Source organism: Physella acuta, unplaced genomic scaffold (assembly GCF_028476545.2).
Source record: "Physella acuta isolate Inbredline_101_S28 unplaced genomic scaffold, ASM2847654v3 ptg001810l, whole genome shotgun sequence".
In the NCBI taxonomy this organism is placed as follows: Eukaryota; Metazoa; Mollusca; class Gastropoda; family Physidae; genus Physella; species Physella acuta.
In genome coordinates, this window is record NW_026733320.1 from 178,808 (window position 1) to 196,994 (window position 18,187).

Here is an 18,187-nt window from a genome sequence, read left to right on the forward strand (position 1 = left end):
ACTAAGGATCCTGTTTTCAGAAGAGTCTAGATACCATATTAAATATTAATATTATCCATATATATTTGGACATAAGTAACAATAATTCTTTCCCAAGACCCTGAAGTCCTACCATTGTCAAAACCCTAATATTTAATATCTGACCAAAAAATTAAATCTGTGAATACAATTCTTTTAATAATATGATAACGGATGATTTTAGATACCTATGTCTGATAATAGACTCTTTTTATAAAATAAGTGTGTTGGTTTGTTAATAGTATTAGTAGTATTGTAATCTCGACTAATTTTATGGTTAGAAATGGACACCAGTGAGAAAAGTCTCAAAGGTATTTGAGAGGTCCATAAATTAAATTAAAAATCTTGCACAGCGTAGTTACAATTAATATGGTTATAAAATCCGGTCTGTCTGGTTTTTTTTTGGACTTTACTAAAGATTGGATGTATTTGATGTTTTTAATATTTTCGGTAACTAAATGAAAATTAAAAAAAAAGCAAAAACAATTTGGTTTTCACTTGTAATGGCGACATAAACAATGGCATCCTGCTATTCGATAGGCGGCCATAAATTTTATTGTACACATTGTAAGCTAAAAATAGAAAAACTAGGTCATGGTGTTTAAATTTGCATTGTTATTTAAAAACTTGATCTGCAAAGTTTTGTAAACAAAATAACTATAAAGTGGGGCTGTCAGAAATCTATCACGGAGTTCCTTTACAGCCAATCAATATTTGTCTTGCGAAAGTGAAACATCGGGTTATAACTTAGGCTTGATGAAAATAAATAGAAATGTAGCCTTAAACTCAACAAATTATTTTCAAGTTCTCTGGATCTGCAACTTGTATAGCATTGATTCTAAAAATATTAAATTTCTGAATTACTTTTAGGCTTAAGTTTTTAATAAAATTTTGGCCAATGCTAGCCGGAATAAGATATGCATGCGATACGCATGCGCAATGTAGAGAAACTACGACTTGCCTTTGCTGCGATGTTTTCGATGGTACTGCGCATGCGTGTGTTTACAACCGCAGAACCCTAACACCGACCCTAATCCTATCCCTAACCCTATCCCTAATCCTATCCCTAACCCTAGCCCTAATCCTATCCCTAACCCTATCCCTAACCCTAATCCTACCCCTTACCCTCAATCTAGCCCTAACCCTAGCCATAGGTCACTGCGCATGCGCAGAGCTATCTTTTGCCGACTAAGTGGAGACGTTGGGGAGAAAAATCTTCTTCCGAGTAGTCACTTCGTAAAATTTTATCTTTTATTTTTTTTATGGTCCTAAATCTAAAAAAGCACATTTTTATTCCATGTCAACAACATTACAGAAGGATTTTCGTCAACTCACTGGTGTCCATTATTAAAAGTAAAGGTCAGTCTTACTTAGTTTAGTCTCTTAGTCTAGCTACTAGCTAGACTAGTACTAGCTACTTACTTAGATCTAGATAGATCTAGATTCTAGAATAGTAATACTAGATCTAATACTAAAACTTTATTAATACTAACTAATAGATATAGATCTAGATCTACTACTCTGAGACTACTCTCCATTTTCAAGAATTTTTCATTTAATTTTTATTTTATCGCATCCAGTCAGTCAGCAAACAAGAGTCAGATTAGTCAAGAAGTAAGAAGTATCCAGTAGGCTAATGTTTTAAATTCAAATTGAGGAGGAGGCTGCGAAATTGAAAGCTATACATTACGTTAAATCTAGATCTAAACAAGACCAGAGGTATAAAATTAAAATTAAAAAATAAATAAAAAAATAGGCTAACCAAAGCAGCAGACATGTTTACAAACATCAGGAACATTCAATTTTGTATTTTTCAAATAAAAGAGTTAGACGACTAATGAATGCTATTTAATACTAATGATCTACTCATTAAATTATTACAGCGAAATTAAACGTAGGCTTATTTGTTTTAAAATTAGATCTATGGATTTAAGAAAAAATTATTTTTTTTCTCCTAACAAGCAAGTACACTGGCGGCATTACAACCACCTTGTAGGTTGTTTTCCAGTGGCGTCAAACGGTCGGGTGTCACCCGGTGCAGCACTTCATGGAGTCACCCCCCCCCCCCCCCCACTATTTTATGCTCTGTTAAGTTTGCAGTTTGTGTGACCCTTCTCCCCCTCCATAAAAGCTCTAAAGTGTTCACATTTAATACTAATGCTCTATAGTCGGTTGTTTATACAGCTGGACGTGTAACATTGTTTTCACTATAGTTTGCATTTTTACGTCATGGTGCTACCCCCCCCCCCCCTTTTCCTTGTCGGGATCGTCATTGTGTACTTAAAATGCCCTTTTAGCTCTAATGAACCATGCAATTGACTGGCAATTTTTTTTCTTGGTGTCACCCCCCCCCCCCCCTGAATGAAGTCACCCAGTGCAGTCCGCACCTCTCGCCCCCGCCTCGCGACGCTTCTGTGTCTTTCAGTAGTAGTAGACAGGGGCGGATTAAGCTTGGGCGGGGCCCCGGGCTGAAACATTTTGGGGACCCCTGATATATATATATATATATATATATATATATATATATATATATATATATATATATATATATATATATATATATATATATATATATATATATATACACTATTCAAGATATTAATGGATTATTTATAACTTATAGTTATAGGAACATTCGACACCGATATTTACAAAACTGCTAATTTAAAAAGCTGTCAATTGTGTTCTATGAGCGGTAAATAGGATACAAACATCTTGCCTTCTTCTTCTCTTCTTCTTCGTTCTTAATTTTAGTGTTGGAAGGGATCCCCTCCAATACAATTAAGTAATTGTGTCAACTGGTTAGGCGCTAAGACAATTGACTCCGATTTCAACCTGCTTTTCTTTTTTTAATTTGTTTCCATAGCCTGTGTCCAACCAAGAACAAACTACAGCAGATGTTTGATATGGAGTTGTCTCTCCTAAAAGAGTGGCTATCCCCAGCTAACGAGCCTCACCTGACCGAGGATTTGAACTCGAGACATTTCGGTTAAGCATCCACGAGCTTTACTGACTTGATCACGCCGATCCCCTAACATCTAACCAATATGTACTCATTTTTAGCATGATTATATGTTGTCCCCATCCACTACCACGACTCACGCACTAACAAAACACAGGCGAGATCCATGCGCTACGTCAGCAGTACTAAATATACGACTGTTTACTTTAGGCCTGTAGATGTTTTAGACCTCTGATCATCAACTAGCCAGGCACCAGACGGTAGGACGATGTCCCACGTCTGGTGGTGGGGGAAGTAAAGCCTGGATAGAGCCTACGGATGAATAAGCGACCATCATGTAGTGATCAAACCAACATCTCAGTGAGCCTGATTCAGTCCACTATTTGCCATTTAGTTGGAGTTCACTACGTCGAGACCTCCCTGGCTAATGGGAGTCAAACTCCTGAGCCTGTATATCCGTGACACGATAGTTATTGAACTGTAATTCAAGTATTTATATTGGGCGTGAGAAAGCTGGAAATGCAGACTAACATTGAATAATGTAAATTTCCATGAGAATATTATAATGTCGTTACAGAGCAGACGATAAAAACTGGTGGCACTTGATTCATTATAGACGCAAAAAGAAAAAAAAAAGAATATCAAACCACATAATATAGGAAATTATCAATAACATGCAGAGGTTAAACTAGGCCCAACTAAAATAAGTAAGCACGGTATAAGCGTAAAAAAACCACACCTCCATCCTCTTAGGTGTCATCCATTTATGAGGCCTACAAAAAAAATGGATTTCCACAAGCGTCCATTTAAAGAACGTCATCCCTGGCCTGTAAACCCGATATTAACGTTCACTAAAAGTAAAGGCCTATAAGGGTTTTTTAAGAAGTTTAAATCATAGTGTTCACACCAGATTCATGTCATTTATGTGTCAGAATTCGACCGCTGTTTTTGTTTTTAACTCTAAAATCAACCCAATTTATTGTGATAAGCAAACGCTGTCCGGGCTGGTATTTATACTAAAGTGTGTGCCCGAGTTTGATATTTTGATCAAAAATTGAAATAAACTTGTCATTCAAATATTAAAACATTGGCTTTTATAGTAAAAAAAAAAACAAAAAACCCAAAGATTTTACTTTAAAGGGAAATTTACTATGATTGAAAAAGGAAATTTGGGGGCCCCTAAAAATCGGGGGCCCCTGGCTGCAGCCCCCTCAGCACCCCCCTTAATCCGCCACTGGTAGTAGATCTAGAAGTAGGCTACTATTAAACGATGAAAAATCGACTTCTGTGGACGCGTGCAGAGTTTCTTTCAGGCATCTCTTCGTTCGCCCCCCCCCCCCCCCGAAAAAATTTTACCGCCCCCCCCGAACGAAATGAAATTTATATAATTTATATAGAAAATATATACTTTTAACAGTGTCCGCCCCCCCCCGAAGAAAGTTTACCGCCCCCCCCCCCCCGAAGATTTCAAGTGCCCCCCCGGAGAAAAAAGTCTGGAAGAAACACTGGACGCGTGCGTGGGGGGATGGGGGGTGTCCGGGTCATTCTGGACGTCCACGTGTGTTGAATTTATTAACAACAAAATACTTATATTTTAAAAAAAAACTGCTCATGAAATGTAGGTTATATAATCTACATTAAATCGACAGTTCTTGTGTTGAATATTTGCAGCGCAACGTGTGAAAGGTAACTGTATACCGCCCGCCTAAGAACAAAAGCTGGATTTTTTAATTTATTTTTTTGCAGTTGGGAGGGGAGGGGGCAGTGACCGCGGCAATTATCTAAAATATTTCGCGCTATTTTAAACATTTCAACAATTAAAGCATAACTTTAAAAACAATTAGAATCTAGTTCCAGACTCCGATCTCGTAACTAAATCATTGTCTAAATAATAAATTTGTGTCAAACCCTAAGATGACGCAGATCTAGATATATTTTTTTCAAGTAAAAAAAAAAACCGTCAAAATAACTCCGTTACTGTTAGATATTTAAATAACAGCGTGTGTAATGTGCTCGCTTGTTCAGGTGTGTCGTAGGGCTCACGGTCAGCGCGATTTCGACCCAAAAAAAGGGGGGGGGGAGGGAAGGTGCTTTGTTATGGAAACACGTGTTGCGTAAAGTTGAGTGAGGTGTTCGGTCCACAGCATCTTCAATTTTAAAAAAAATTGTGTTAATAATATAAGGCAGAAAAATACTATTAATTAAATACAAAATCAAACGTTTAATATTTGTGCAGTTTTTGTTTGGTATTGACAGAAACATTTAAATAAAGCAAGCGATTATCACTAAATCGTTTGAAATATGCTTAATTTTTTTCAACACTTTCTAGGCTCAACTTTTAATATTATTATTTAGACCTAGATCTAGTAATAGATGTTACCGAAAATATCAAATCCTATATTACATTAGTAAGTAATAATGTAGCAAGGTACACATTACATGGTAATTTTGTAGCATGTTTTGAGAGGGCTACTAAATTTTTGTGGAGGTCCACATTGGGGGGGGGGGGGGGAGGTTAGTCAAAATTGGAGGCGTGTGGACGGGGGGGGGGGGGAGGAGGTGAGGAGATTTCACAAATCTCAGGACGTTTTACACCTCTCTGAGTCGGAAAAAAACTTAATTTTGCAATTTTGTCTGTCTGTCTATGAACCAGTGGCGTAGATATCGTAAAGTTAGCGTAAGCAAGGCACAGAGGCCCATATTATTATAGGGGCATTTTCCATTTTTAAAAATTAAAACTATTACATTGGAATTTTACGTTTTACATAAAACATTTTAAAAAGAAAATTTCGTTTGTACTGCAGAAATAATTAAAAGTTACAAAACGGCCACCAATCCTTTCTTACTGTACAGGTAGTGGCATTCAGTGTGTGTTGGGGGGGGGGGGGTGTCGATCATTTAAGTAACCAAACACAAGAGCGTCACAAGGCGGGACAGAGGTGACACAATTAGGCGTGACACCATTACGAAAATTGTAAAAATGTACTGTCACAACTGTTTTATCCTGTTAAAATAATAAAATATTAGGGAGAGGGGGTGACACACACCGGAAATGCAAACTTTTGCAGGGGGTGTGGGTGACACTCAGTTTGCAAAATAATTATGTTCCTTGAGGTCCATTTTAGCTGCTTCTGTATGTTCGATACCTAGGATGGCCATGTTTACTGACTCAAAGAGCATATCTAAAATTTGTTTCATAACATAATCACAATGGAGAGACTCAAGGCGCCCAACCGTATGCTACTGCTGAGGAGCTGGAGGACATCCCTTATTTTATTTAGTCAATAAATATAATAGCCCTCCGTATGTCTAAGGCATGGCGCTCATTAAAACAAGTATATGCTGGCGCGCCTGTGCAGTTTGACAATTGAATCGAGTAGTAACCCTGCCCCGTTGTGCAGGGAGCCCAATCAACAGGCCCTAGGTGTAAAAATAGCAGCTGGGAAACTGAATGGTAAATCACACCACCTTTCTAGTAACTACCGGTGCGCTGCCCTCCAAAATAAAAATTGAATGGCAGAAACCTTCCCAAAAATCATTTTCTTTCAGGCACCTATTCAGAAAAAAGTCTTGACGATTGGATAAATTAATACAAAACCAAAAACTTAGTGTTAGTAGCGCCATATAAAATAAAATTTATATATTTTAAATATGATTCTTTAAATATAAACGTAGCCAACTATACAATGAACAATGTGTGGTTAAAAATATACATTTATTCTTTAAATGCTGAAAACAGCTAATAATATCAAGTTTAACATAAATATTTAAAAGCATTCAATAATAAACTTTCACATTTCAACAATTAAAAACTAGCCTTAACTGAATAATTAAATTGTTTTAACACTGTAAATTGTTAAGAAAAAATAGCCTTTGTCCTGTCTATTTTCTTCTGCAAGCTTGCAATTTTTTCATCCAGAGATGCTATTCCTGTTGTGAATGGATCGTCCTCCATAGATGTGAAATGATTATTAATATTATTACAGGAAGCATGTGCCATATCATTATCAGAAATTGAACTTAAGGAATTGGAGAATTCTGTCCCTTGAAAGAAATCTTTTTGTGTGGTGTTTACATTATCACTTCCTTTTGTAGCTCTTCTAGATAGTGAGGTGTCTGATGTACGAATAGGAGAGCTCTGGGAAGGCCCATTTATAAAATAAGAATTTCTGGAGAACTCTTTAGATGTATCAGGGCAATAAACTTCAGCAACTTCTGGATATGACTGTGATGCTCTATCGCTCATTTTTCTTTGAGATTTATTAGCCTCAACTCTATAAAACTCAAGCCTAGACAGATCAGAATCATGCAATGTATGATGCTGATTGGTTTCACGCTGTGGATGATAATACTCTTCTTCCTCATACCAATCTTCTGTTGCGACTGAGGAAGTGTGTGGGATGTTTTCGTCAAATCTTGGGTTGGATCGCCTGCTTTCTTCATGAGAAACATGAGGTCTGTAAGGTATATGCTCCACATGATAGTTCAAAGATCTCTCAGAGTGGTGTTTGTGCTGTGGAGGTTCTTTCCTTGAGCATTTAGATGAGGAACCATTATGCGTTTTCTGAGTAGAGTGTTGGGTTGATGAAGGACCAGGCTCGTGATCAGTTCTAGAAACATGCCTAGGAGCTTCACGTGAATGTTGGTGAGGGATGTTTGCCTCTTCACTCCCATATGAATGCTGCAAGCTTTCCGACCTCAAAGTAGAGTATGGTGTTGTGTCGAGATGCTGGCGCTCATTACAAAGAGACTTGGGTATTGTCTCTGATCTCAGTGTTGAGTACTCCGTTTCTATACTCTCATTGTCTGCGTCTAATTCGTGTTCTCTGTTAAGAGCCCTTGTAGGGAAATCACTAAACTGCTGCACACTGGTTGATGGATTGTAATAATTGTCATCGGCTTCTTTGGATAAAGAAACAGCATTTTTATCCTTGCCATGACTGCGTGTACTCATAAGAATTGTACCTTTATCATTTTCACTTTTTCTCCGTTGTCTGCTCTCTCTCCAATCATTTCTTTGAGTTCCCGTCCATGTTTTTGGTTCCTCGCTACTTTTTTTATCGGTGTGTTTTTTAGACAGCCTTCGCTGATAGTCACGCTGAACTTCAATTTCAGAATCAGAATAGTAAGGTTCCGGATCAACGGGGGGTGATAGCTCTAGTGCCTCATCTAAACTCCTCCACATTCTGTGGTCTACTGGTGACATGTGTCGATTGTGTTCTTCCAAGGCTTGAGGAGTTAGCCTGCTTACGCCTGTTACAGAAATATAAATACAGTTTTATTCTGTGTGCTTAGTTATAAAAACTTGTATTTTCAGTATCAGTTCCTTCAACAAAAATTAAACCTTATTTTATATAGTAAAACCTGGTACCTTTATTACAAGCATGTTTGTACTTTTAAAGACAATTTAAATTAAGTTAAGATTCTTTTTTTACATGCACCATAAATTTTGGCATATATGAACAACTAATTTCCCAAAATTAATATCTTAGACCTCCTCATATTTTTGGCTCTAGCTCAAGTTGCAAAGTAAATCACTTTGTTGTGGGTGTCACATATTTACACTTAAGTTACTCCAATCTAAAATACATTATAACTTTGTCCAAGATTTCAGTTTCGATTAGTAATTAGGACAAAACAAGATACATTTTTGGAGAAACCCATTGAATACATTTGACAAAAACAAATATCAATATTCATAAAACAAAGTTCCTTTAAAGACAGGAAATAAAAGGAAAAGATCTGTTAGCCATGTGAACTACAACTATGTGGGCATGAACATCTTAAATTATAAATGTAAGATAAAAAGGAAAACATTTAGAAAATATTGAAAAAAAAATTATTTCTAGAATGTAGGGTATATATGAATATAGATCCAGACCTTTTTGTTTGGTTTGGCTGTCTCTCAAGATCTGAACTCTGTTAGGATGTGGTTCCAAATTTCCACGCTGAACTTTAGGCACAGGTGCTGGTCCCTTCCCATTTCTTTTAGGTGCTGAGAATTTCTGGGGCCTCACTGGCTGTCTGGTTTCTCTAGTGGGCACGGTTCTTCGCAATCCCTTTGTAGCATGATCGTCAGCTTCCAAATGTTCACTGGTGGTTGAAGAAAAATTTGACATATACAGCTGAAAGCTATGCTAAATTTTATTTTATTAGGCTATCCTATGAACATAAGTAAATCTAGTGTAAAGTTATTGTTTGAACTTGATAAGACATTAAAGTAAATGCTTGCTTGTTTCTCTTCTAAAAACTCTAGACAAACCTGCAGAACAAATATCTATTTGACTACTGCAAATATCCTATGCAAAAAAGTCACCCTTCCACTACTTCCAGACATGGAAGTCCATATGATAGATGAAGTAGAGTTCATCTGTTTCTTGACAATGGTTTTTGAAGGAATAGTATGTTCATCACTATGCCCAGCCGCTTTTACTTTCCTTAATGTGAGTCAGGTACCCACCAGAGCTGGGTGAACTCAGGACTGTCCTACAAAATCAAGTCCGAAATACGAACTTGAGACTTTTTAGTTAGGAGTCAAGTGGTCCCTTAGTGCTCTACCACCCAGCCTTGCTGTTCAGTTATCCCTTGTGCTTCATGCAAAAATAAAAAGTACTGGAAGAGATGATTTAGTTTACAACAGACCTGTACCGCTCTGGATGTGCTATCACTGTAAGCCTCTCTATGCCTCGTCTCTGTGCTGATGTTGCATCCTGTGATGAGCTGGCTTCATAAGCTTGAAGGACATTGTCCACACCCACTTTTAAGGTGCTGTGTGGGAATTCAACATTTTAAAAATACATTGGCATGAGACATACAAAAACACATGCCTATGGGAGATCTTTAGACAAGATGGAATTTTAAATGATAGAAAGGATGTGCAGGAAGAATAGGACTACAGTAAGAAAACTACATAACAACATTGCTCAGTAAGTAAATGAGTTGGTATCCACAAAGGAAGAGTAAAAAGTAGAAGAGCAATATACAAATGGAAAGACCAGGCCTAATGAGGGTAACAGTAAGATAAGAAGTGTGGCAGTTCTTGACTTCTTGGGGAGAAAAAAAGAAACAGAAGAAGAATGGTTTTTATCACCCGAATGAAAGAACCTGGTGTTTTTAAGATTTACTTTAAATAGACAAAACTATTTAATGCTGACCATATCACTTACTCTACAAGAACCTGGTGTATTTAAGATTTACTTTATATATACAAAAACTACTTAATGCTGACAATATCACTTACTCTACAAGATTTTGGTGTATTTAAGATTTACTTTATATAGACAATATCCACTTAATGCTGACCCTATCACTTACTCTACAAGATCTTGCATCCGCATCATCTCTTCATCTTTTTTCAGAGCTCGGCTTTCACACAAAAGAAGTTTTTCATTAGCTTCTTTCAGTTTTTCCTTCAAGTCATCAATCTCCAGGTCTTTACACTTGAGCCTCTGCTCAAGGTTGCTGACCTGCCTATCTGCCACTGATAGTTTATAGTGAACACCCTGAGAGTTTTGGGTGGCTTGTTCTAGTGACTTGTGAAGGGCTTTCTTTTCCTCTAGATATCTCTCATCCAATTTAAGCAGTTCATGATCCTGTGGAGCCAACTATCATTTTAGTCTGAACTCAAACAAAACTGGTTTGGTATTACATTAATTTAGAGAAATATTTTTTAACCTAGAAAAAAAAATTATTTGTTTTACGTAACAATATGAAGACTATTCTAAGGGTCTGCAATAATTTAAGCTGAAAAAAATAAATTTAATAATGTTGCTGTTAAAATCCTAAGTTCAGCTCAGGGTACAAGGCCTATGGTCATTCTCCAAATAAATAGCATCAGTGGGGAGGGAAGAACCTGGTGGGAACTAACAGGTCATAGAGGCTGGCAACAGGGTTGTGAGAAGCTTTTGTTTCTACATCCTGTTGTGGCATACCTGGCTAAGATAATTGCTTAAGCCAGTTGTTCCTGTCTAAAAGTGACAGAAATAGAGAGCTGTTGCCATGAGCATCAACCATCCTAAGACACAGCTTTTGCCGATAGGCACCAGCAACCTGTGGGAAAGAGTGGTCTAGTGGTAGACAGCTGGACTGCTAACCCATAACTCTCGAGTTCAAATCCAGGTTCAAGTCAGTAGACCGTCCCTGAGTCCACCCAACTCTGATGGGTACCTAACTCACGTTAGGGAAAGTAAAGGTGGCTGAGCATAGTGCTGACCACACTATCTCTTCATATGCCAAGGTCACAGAAACAAGCGAACTCTACTTCACCTGCCCTATAGACTGTCAGGTTTGAAAAGGAAACTTTACTTAACTTTACCAGCAACCCGTACTTACGTTTTAACTGGTATACTACGCCTACCTTAATGCTGATGGTTTTCACAAGGTCTTGTTGCGTGGTCAGCCATCTTGCTTTCTCTTCCAACAGGTTTGTTACCTGCTTGTCTAGTTTTTCCTTTTCTTGTTTTAAGAACAGAATCTTCCTTTCCAGATGCAACACTGCAAGTTTGAACCAAACAAGTTATGTAAATGTTTTGCTTTAAATTAAGGACAAATTAAACAGCTGTTGGGGTTAGAGGAGCACTAATGATACATATAATAAATGTAATTATATAACACTGCTGGATGGTGTAATCAAGTGGTAGGGCATTTGACTACAAACAGTTGAGTAACTAGGTTAAGCCCTTATGGTATCTTCAAATCCACCCTGGTCAGATCAGATGGGTACCTGAATTTAGTTCAAGAAAGTAAAGGTAGTTGGGTATAGTGCTGACCAAACTAATCCTTCACTTGCCGAGATCAGAGAAACAACAGATGCCATCTACTCTATCTATCTTCTGGTCAGAAAGGGAACATTTTAAATAGAACACTTAAGCTATTTTTTCAAAACAGGTTTTACAAACATCATCATTTAATGAGGCTTTAGAAGTGACCAAGCATAATAGTTAATCAGTTTATGTAGGTGTAACTGAATATTTACAACAACCTTTGCTGATAATGGAGAAAATGACTTTGTAGTTGAGACAGTTTCTTATAACACTAATAACAGATGTATTTGCTTTTAATAGGGTAAGTTACTTATAAACCCAGACCACTACTAGGGGATATGTAATACTGACCATCCTCTCTTGTAATACCATTACTGGCATTTATTCTCTCTTGTCTTTCCTTGAAATCCAGCTGTTGGTTCAACATTTGAAGTCTCCTGAAATTTTATACTCAAAAAATTAGATATGAACCTCCTAATAGCAAATTTAATACTAAATATACTTTTTAAAATGTTTGTATATTATCTTTCTTATTATTTAAATGCCATCTAAGATTGCATAAAATCATCTGCTAAGTGTATGAAAGGAAAAAGCTGTATTAAAAAGACATACTTTTTCAATTTGCTATTTTCTTTAGCTAAGTCCATTTGAGCTGAATGACATCGCACAACCTCTCTACCTAGAGCTGCATCAGTGTAGTATAACATATCATCAATTAGATCTCGCAGCTCCACATCACCTGGTAAATAATGTGAAGTTGTCAAATATACTTTTCCTAAGCTTAACAAAAGAGCATATTTTCCTTAAAAAAAGTTATTCTGTACTTGAAAACTTTTGCAATCATCAGATTTTTCAAGCAAAGTTTTTGTAGAAAATAAAATGGTAGCAATTACAAACGGGGGATGGGTGGGTGTTTGAGCCAATTTGTAACTCAAAAGAAAAGTTAAATTCAATTCCTGAGCTTCAGTCTGTGAGATATCCTTGAGCCAACTCAACACCTATTTCAACTCCAGGAAAGTAAAGTCAGATGGACATAGTGCTGACCATGTTATCCCTTTACATGCTGATATCATGCTCAATAATGTAGATGACCAGGTCTAAATGTGGACTTCAGTTTTGACGATTCAGCTTTTACAAATTCTCTGCGGAGGAATACTAACCATTGCTGCACCAGCAGTGCTACACAAAGGGCTGTTCAACCATTCAAAATTTTGAATTTAACTCTAACAACCCCCCCCCCCCCCCCACACCGAATAACCAAATCCTCCATACATCACTGGCCACCATAGTATTAGCATAATTTCACTCTACCCAAGATATAATAAATGTATATCATCAACCCAGCTATATTATAATACACTGTACTTACGTAATGCTGTAGCCTTAAATGTAAGTCGGCAAGCAATGTCTCGAAGTGTGGGGTCAGCCATTTTTTCTAAGTACTCCAAATTTCTTCTAGGTCGGGGATGATCTTGCTCATTATCACTGTTATAGTTCTGGTTAACATTCCCACCTTCATCCTTATTATCAATTAATTTATCCTCATCCTCACTGTTTGTTCTTGATACAGAACCTTGTTGAGTGTTCTCCTCATTGATTGGATTGGTTTCCCTTTGCTCTCGAAAGGGGAGATAACAGTTCATGATATCCTGTAAATTCTGATCTTCTAGAGATACATTTTTATCAGTGGCTTCATATTTTTTAGAAACATCTATTGGAACTTCAGGAGAGTTGTTTAGATCTCTAATGGAATTTTTTGAGACATCAATGGTAACCTCTTCCAATTCAGGTTCAATACCTTGTTCTTCACTGCTAGAGTTATTAACATTTTGTTTCTCAGTGCTCAAGTTAAAAGCACCTTGTTTCTCATTGCTCAAGTTAAAAGGACCTTGTTTCTCATTGCTCAAGTTAAAAGGACCTTGTTTCTCATTGCTCAAGTTAAAAGGACCTTGTTTCTCATTGCTCAAGTTAAAAGCATCTTGTTTCTCCCTGTTTGAGTTAAAAGCACCTTGTTTCTCGTTGCTCAAGTTAAAAGCACCCTGTTTCTCACTGCTGGAGTTAAAAGCACCCTGTTGCTCACTGCCCAAGCTTACAGCGCTCTGTTTCTCACTGCTCAAATTAAATGCACCTGTTTTTAAAAACTCAATCACTTGGCTTAAGTTTGACGAATCACTTGAAGGTGATCTGTTTTCAACATTTGTGATGCCTGTTTTTACCCCCACTTCATCACTATTTGAACAATTCATTATTCGACTAACTTCCAAGGATCCTGTGTCTTCATCTGGTTGAGTTGGTATAAGCACTATATTTCTTATTTCTACAGTTGGGGGAGAATACTTTACTGGTCCTTCTCTTTCCTTCTCTGCTCTTCTTTCCACAGATTCAACTTTTGAGTTGTTTTGGAGCATGCTGATTGGCTTGGTCTTTTCAACACTCATTTTTAATTGGTCAGCTTTTATAGACCTGGAATTTCTTTGGACTGTGCTAGTTACAGATTTCCCCGGCTTAGAAAAAGCACTAGATTTACTGTCATGATTTAATTCATTGTTGTGATGGACACTGGACTGTGCTTCTATGGGATGAAACGATTTTTGTCGAGGTTTTCTATCTGATGAATTTATATGCGATACAGAAGGAAATTTTCCAGAGCTTAAAGTAATTTTATTCCCTTCTTTCTTAGGGTCTTTAGGTGGTAATATTTTGCGGTGGGCGACATCCTCCATTTCTTCCAGCCATTCTGCTTTATAAATTGGATGTTGAGAAACAAATTTATTATAAGAATAACCACCTTCGTTTTCTATCTGAGACAGTTGTCGGAGTTCATAACCAGGCAATGCGTGATGGAACAACTGTTCAGGTGGTTGAAGGGCAGGTTTCTCCTGGGATGCTTGTCTTTGCTGCTTAACCCCAGTGGACATGGGAGGTGGCGGCCAGGCTAGGTCCCGCTCAGGGACTGTCTGAGGAGAGACACTGCGGGGTGGTTGTGAGAGAATGCTGGCTAGGAGAGATGTGGGACCAGATGTGTACGCTTGTTGCTGCTGCATGTCTGCTTCTAGCAGACGCTCAGGGTCAGGGGTGGATGAAACAAGCCTTTTGTTAAACGGTGTCACTACTTCAGGAATGTTTATATTTTCTAAAGGTGTGACGTCGTTTAAACCTAGAATGTGAGGAAAACAATACTAAATGTTTCGTTATATTTTTCAAATAAAAATCAAAGAGATTTGTAGTATAAGTCTATACTTAATAAAAGCTCAATAGTAATACTTTTTTTGTAGTATAAGTCTATACTTAATAAAAGCTCAATAGTAATACTTTTTTTGTTTGAAGTTGTTATTGCATTCTTAACCTACCATTCATGAATTTTGATGTTGACTGTTCAGATTTGGCTTGTACCTGCATTTGTGTGACTACTTCATTTTCGCTCTTCTCCACTAGATCACTGTTGTGTAGGGCTTTTTGTAAGCTATTTATGTTTGGTCCACTTTCTGAAGAGAAATATAAAAATCCTTACTGGAGCAAGTAAATTATTTTTACAGGAAGTAAAAAAAAAAAACTAACCTGAATCACAGTATTAATTTTGAGTTTTGAATAAAGTGTAACCATTTAATTTTTATGAATGTTTATATAATAAAATAATAAATATTCAGTACATTTTAAACTTACTGATTTGTTTATTTTTCTGTTGTGTACTACAATCTTCATGTTCAGAATCTGAGTAGAGAGAGAAACCTGGGGCAGATTTGAAAGGTAAACGTACTTTGGCTGCTGGGTGAACAGTGGAAGTGTGTTTACCATTTTCTCTGTCGATTAAAATAAGTTATACATGTTCTCTCATATGAGTGATGTAAACATTTTAATACATAGAAATTCTAAACAGAATCTATATTTAGCATTATTAAAATTATCATGTAAGGAAAAGTTGAAGGTCATAATCCTTTGGCTGCAATTAAACACTTGAAAATTGAAGGTAAAATTAATAGAAATGCTCCACCACTAATTCACTGATGGAAGGGATCAATAGTGAATTTAAAAAGAATTAAACATTAAATGGTTAATTATAGTCTACGTTAACCAAGCCCTTTTCAGTGTATAACAGGTATATATATGAAATAGATTCTAAAGGATTTAAAAAAAATTTGTAATCATTACTCAGTACTATTTAAAGATTATTTAAGGCTGGATTATTACCTTGATCTAGCTTAAATGTTTGGGCTTTTAAGTTTTTGTGTTCTACTATCACATAATATTTCTATAAATAGGGTATTTTGTAAGTGATGCATTTAGATTTTAAAATTTTTCATTGAAAGCTTAAAAACCTTTTTACAGCACAAACTTTATCCAAAGGTTTCTTGGTTTTTGGTTTAGTGCCCTGTAAAATAAAAACATTATATTTAGCTATAGGAAAGTGTGAAAGGTTAAATAAAATATGCCCATGTAAACAGTGTATATATCTATACTTAATGTTTTATACATCATATGAGGTTATCAGACCCTGTTTTGAGACTATTTACTGTAGTGACATTGTGAAAAAATTCAAATAGTACCTGCACAGCCACTGTTTGAATCTGTTTTTTCCTCATTGATTTTCAGATGTTTATTTCTATCTGATGTGCATAGTCAAAGTATGTAATGAATACCCACACAATATCAACAAGAGGTCAACACAAGAAATTAGCAGTCATACATTAAAATTTTAAAGCTCATTAAAAACATTTTCATACAGGTGGTAATGAAGACAATTTACTTAACTAGCATAACTAAACTATTACTTAAAAATAGTTTAGTAAAATTAGTTATAGACTCTAGTTACTAGTAGACCTAGTACTTAGTTAGTAGTCAGTACTAGTAAGTAGTAGATCTAGTAAGTGTAGGTCTTAAACTCTAACTATTAACTAAATAACTAAGACTAGTAGAATAAGTAAGTTAAAGTAAGACTAGTAAGTACTAAAAGTAGAATAGATGCCTGAGGTCCCAGGTGTTGGTACTCTTGGCTTGGTCTTGACTTGTGACTTAGCCTAGGGCCTATGTCTAGTTTAGCTCAATATTACTTGATCATTTTAACTAGGCCTAGATCTAAATTATTCTAAATTTCACCTGTCAGGCTGACATTAACTAATAACTTAGAATAAAGCAGAAATATGGCTTAAGTCGGCCTTTTATAACATTGAAGTTTTGAGTCAGTTTTCTAAGGCCCGCAGAATATTTGTTAGTTACTTATCGATATCATGTACTGGTAACAACGGATATGACCTCTTGGGCTTACTCTGTGCCGTTTTTTTTTTTTAAAGCCAAACAAGAAATAAAACAATAAAACAAATATTAAAACCTTTATAATAGCAGGTTTTTGAATGCACAGAAAATAAGAAAATTAAACAAACTTGCTTCACTTACTACAAACTTTAGTCGCTCGTGATATCTCTTACATATTTTTATTTTTTAGAGACCAAAGCCTTTATAAATTTATATTATAAATGTAAGTACGTTTGTTTTATTTTCTAATTTTCAGTGCATTTAAAAGCTTGTTATTATAACGTTTTTTACACTTTTTGTTTTTATTTCCCGCTTTTTAGTAATTCGTTCCTTATGAAGCTGACATTAGATCAAATATACAGACTCTAGGCTACGACTAAAAATATTTTCTTGACTAGTAGATTGCGATCTATAAAAAGAGTTATCTGCCCCTTCTTCGTGGTTGACGCTCAACGAGACAGCAGTTCCTCCTTGATGGCGATTTGATCGTGCGATCGCTAGTATTTAAAACTGTTATCTCCCCTATTATTATTGGACGTAGTAATTTTTTAGTTACATTTTTATTAATTAACAAGTTAATTAAAAAAGTCTAGTGACATTTGTGCGCAATTTCCTTATGTTATCTAAAAATGGCTCTGACGTATAATGTTGGGGTGCGTTCAAGCTAGAAGAACAATCGGTTTGTAGGTGTTTATGTAATTTTAAAATTTGTGACCGAACGAGAGAATATTTTTGAAAACTTTCTTCGGCAATATTGTTGTAAATTATGACAGGAATCGATTGGTACATGTTTCAAGTCGCTAAGTGGTCTGGTTGCCGAGATATGGGCCAAAAACTGAATTTTTTCGAGGTTTTTTGGCTTTTCCGGGAAATACATGAAAGAAACCCGGAATTTTTATGGCCTATGCTCATTCTCGTAACTTGCTTAACATAATTGCTTTTGGAACTATTCATCGATATTGCTTCGTTGAGGAGGAGATACGACTTAAAGCCCGGACACACATTCATCCATCCATCCATCCATTCCCAGAAATGACGAGTTAATAAACGCAATTCTCCAGAATGGAAATTGCGCTAAAAAGTATGTTTAATTAGATTTAAAAAATTTCTTTCATTGTCAGCGAAGAAGAACGTGTCAGGAAGTTTGAATGAAATCGATGGTTATAGTAGAAGTGGGTAAAAAATGAGTTACAAA

At 36.2% G+C, this 18,187-nt stretch overlaps 1 protein-coding gene across 1 annotated transcript; it reads right to left on the bottom strand.

Annotated features, from left to right (window-relative positions):
* Positions 1 to 6,836: 6,836 nt before the first annotated feature.
* Positions 6,837 to 16,416, bottom strand: LOC131930616 (uncharacterized). Its single transcript, XM_059287184.1, has 12 exons — positions 16,287 to 16,416; positions 16,059 to 16,111; positions 15,406 to 15,542; positions 15,093 to 15,227; positions 13,112 to 14,899; positions 12,355 to 12,481; positions 12,094 to 12,179; positions 11,337 to 11,473; positions 10,295 to 10,572; positions 9,623 to 9,748; positions 8,862 to 9,073; positions 6,837 to 8,233 (listed from the first exon to the last, which is right to left on the bottom strand). The coding sequence occupies exons 1-12, from the start codon at positions 16,320 to 16,322 to the stop codon at positions 6,837 to 6,839; spliced, it is 4,512 nt and encodes a 1,503-aa protein (XP_059143167.1). The 5' UTR covers positions 16,323 to 16,416.
* Positions 16,417 to 18,187: the final 1,771 nt, after the last annotated feature.

Coding starts and splice junctions, on each gene's coding strand:
- LOC131930616 (XM_059287184.1), bottom strand. CDS start 16,322: ATGAGGAAAAAACAGATTCAAACAGTGGCTGTGCAG. Junction 12,180..12,354: donor GAAAATAGCAAATTGAAAAA/GTATGTCTTTTT, acceptor ATAAAATTTCAG/GAGACTTCAAATGTTGAACC. Junction 11,474..12,093: donor TGGTATTACAAGAGAGGATG/GTCAGTATTACA, acceptor TCAAACTTGCAG/TGTTGCATCTGGAAAGGAAG.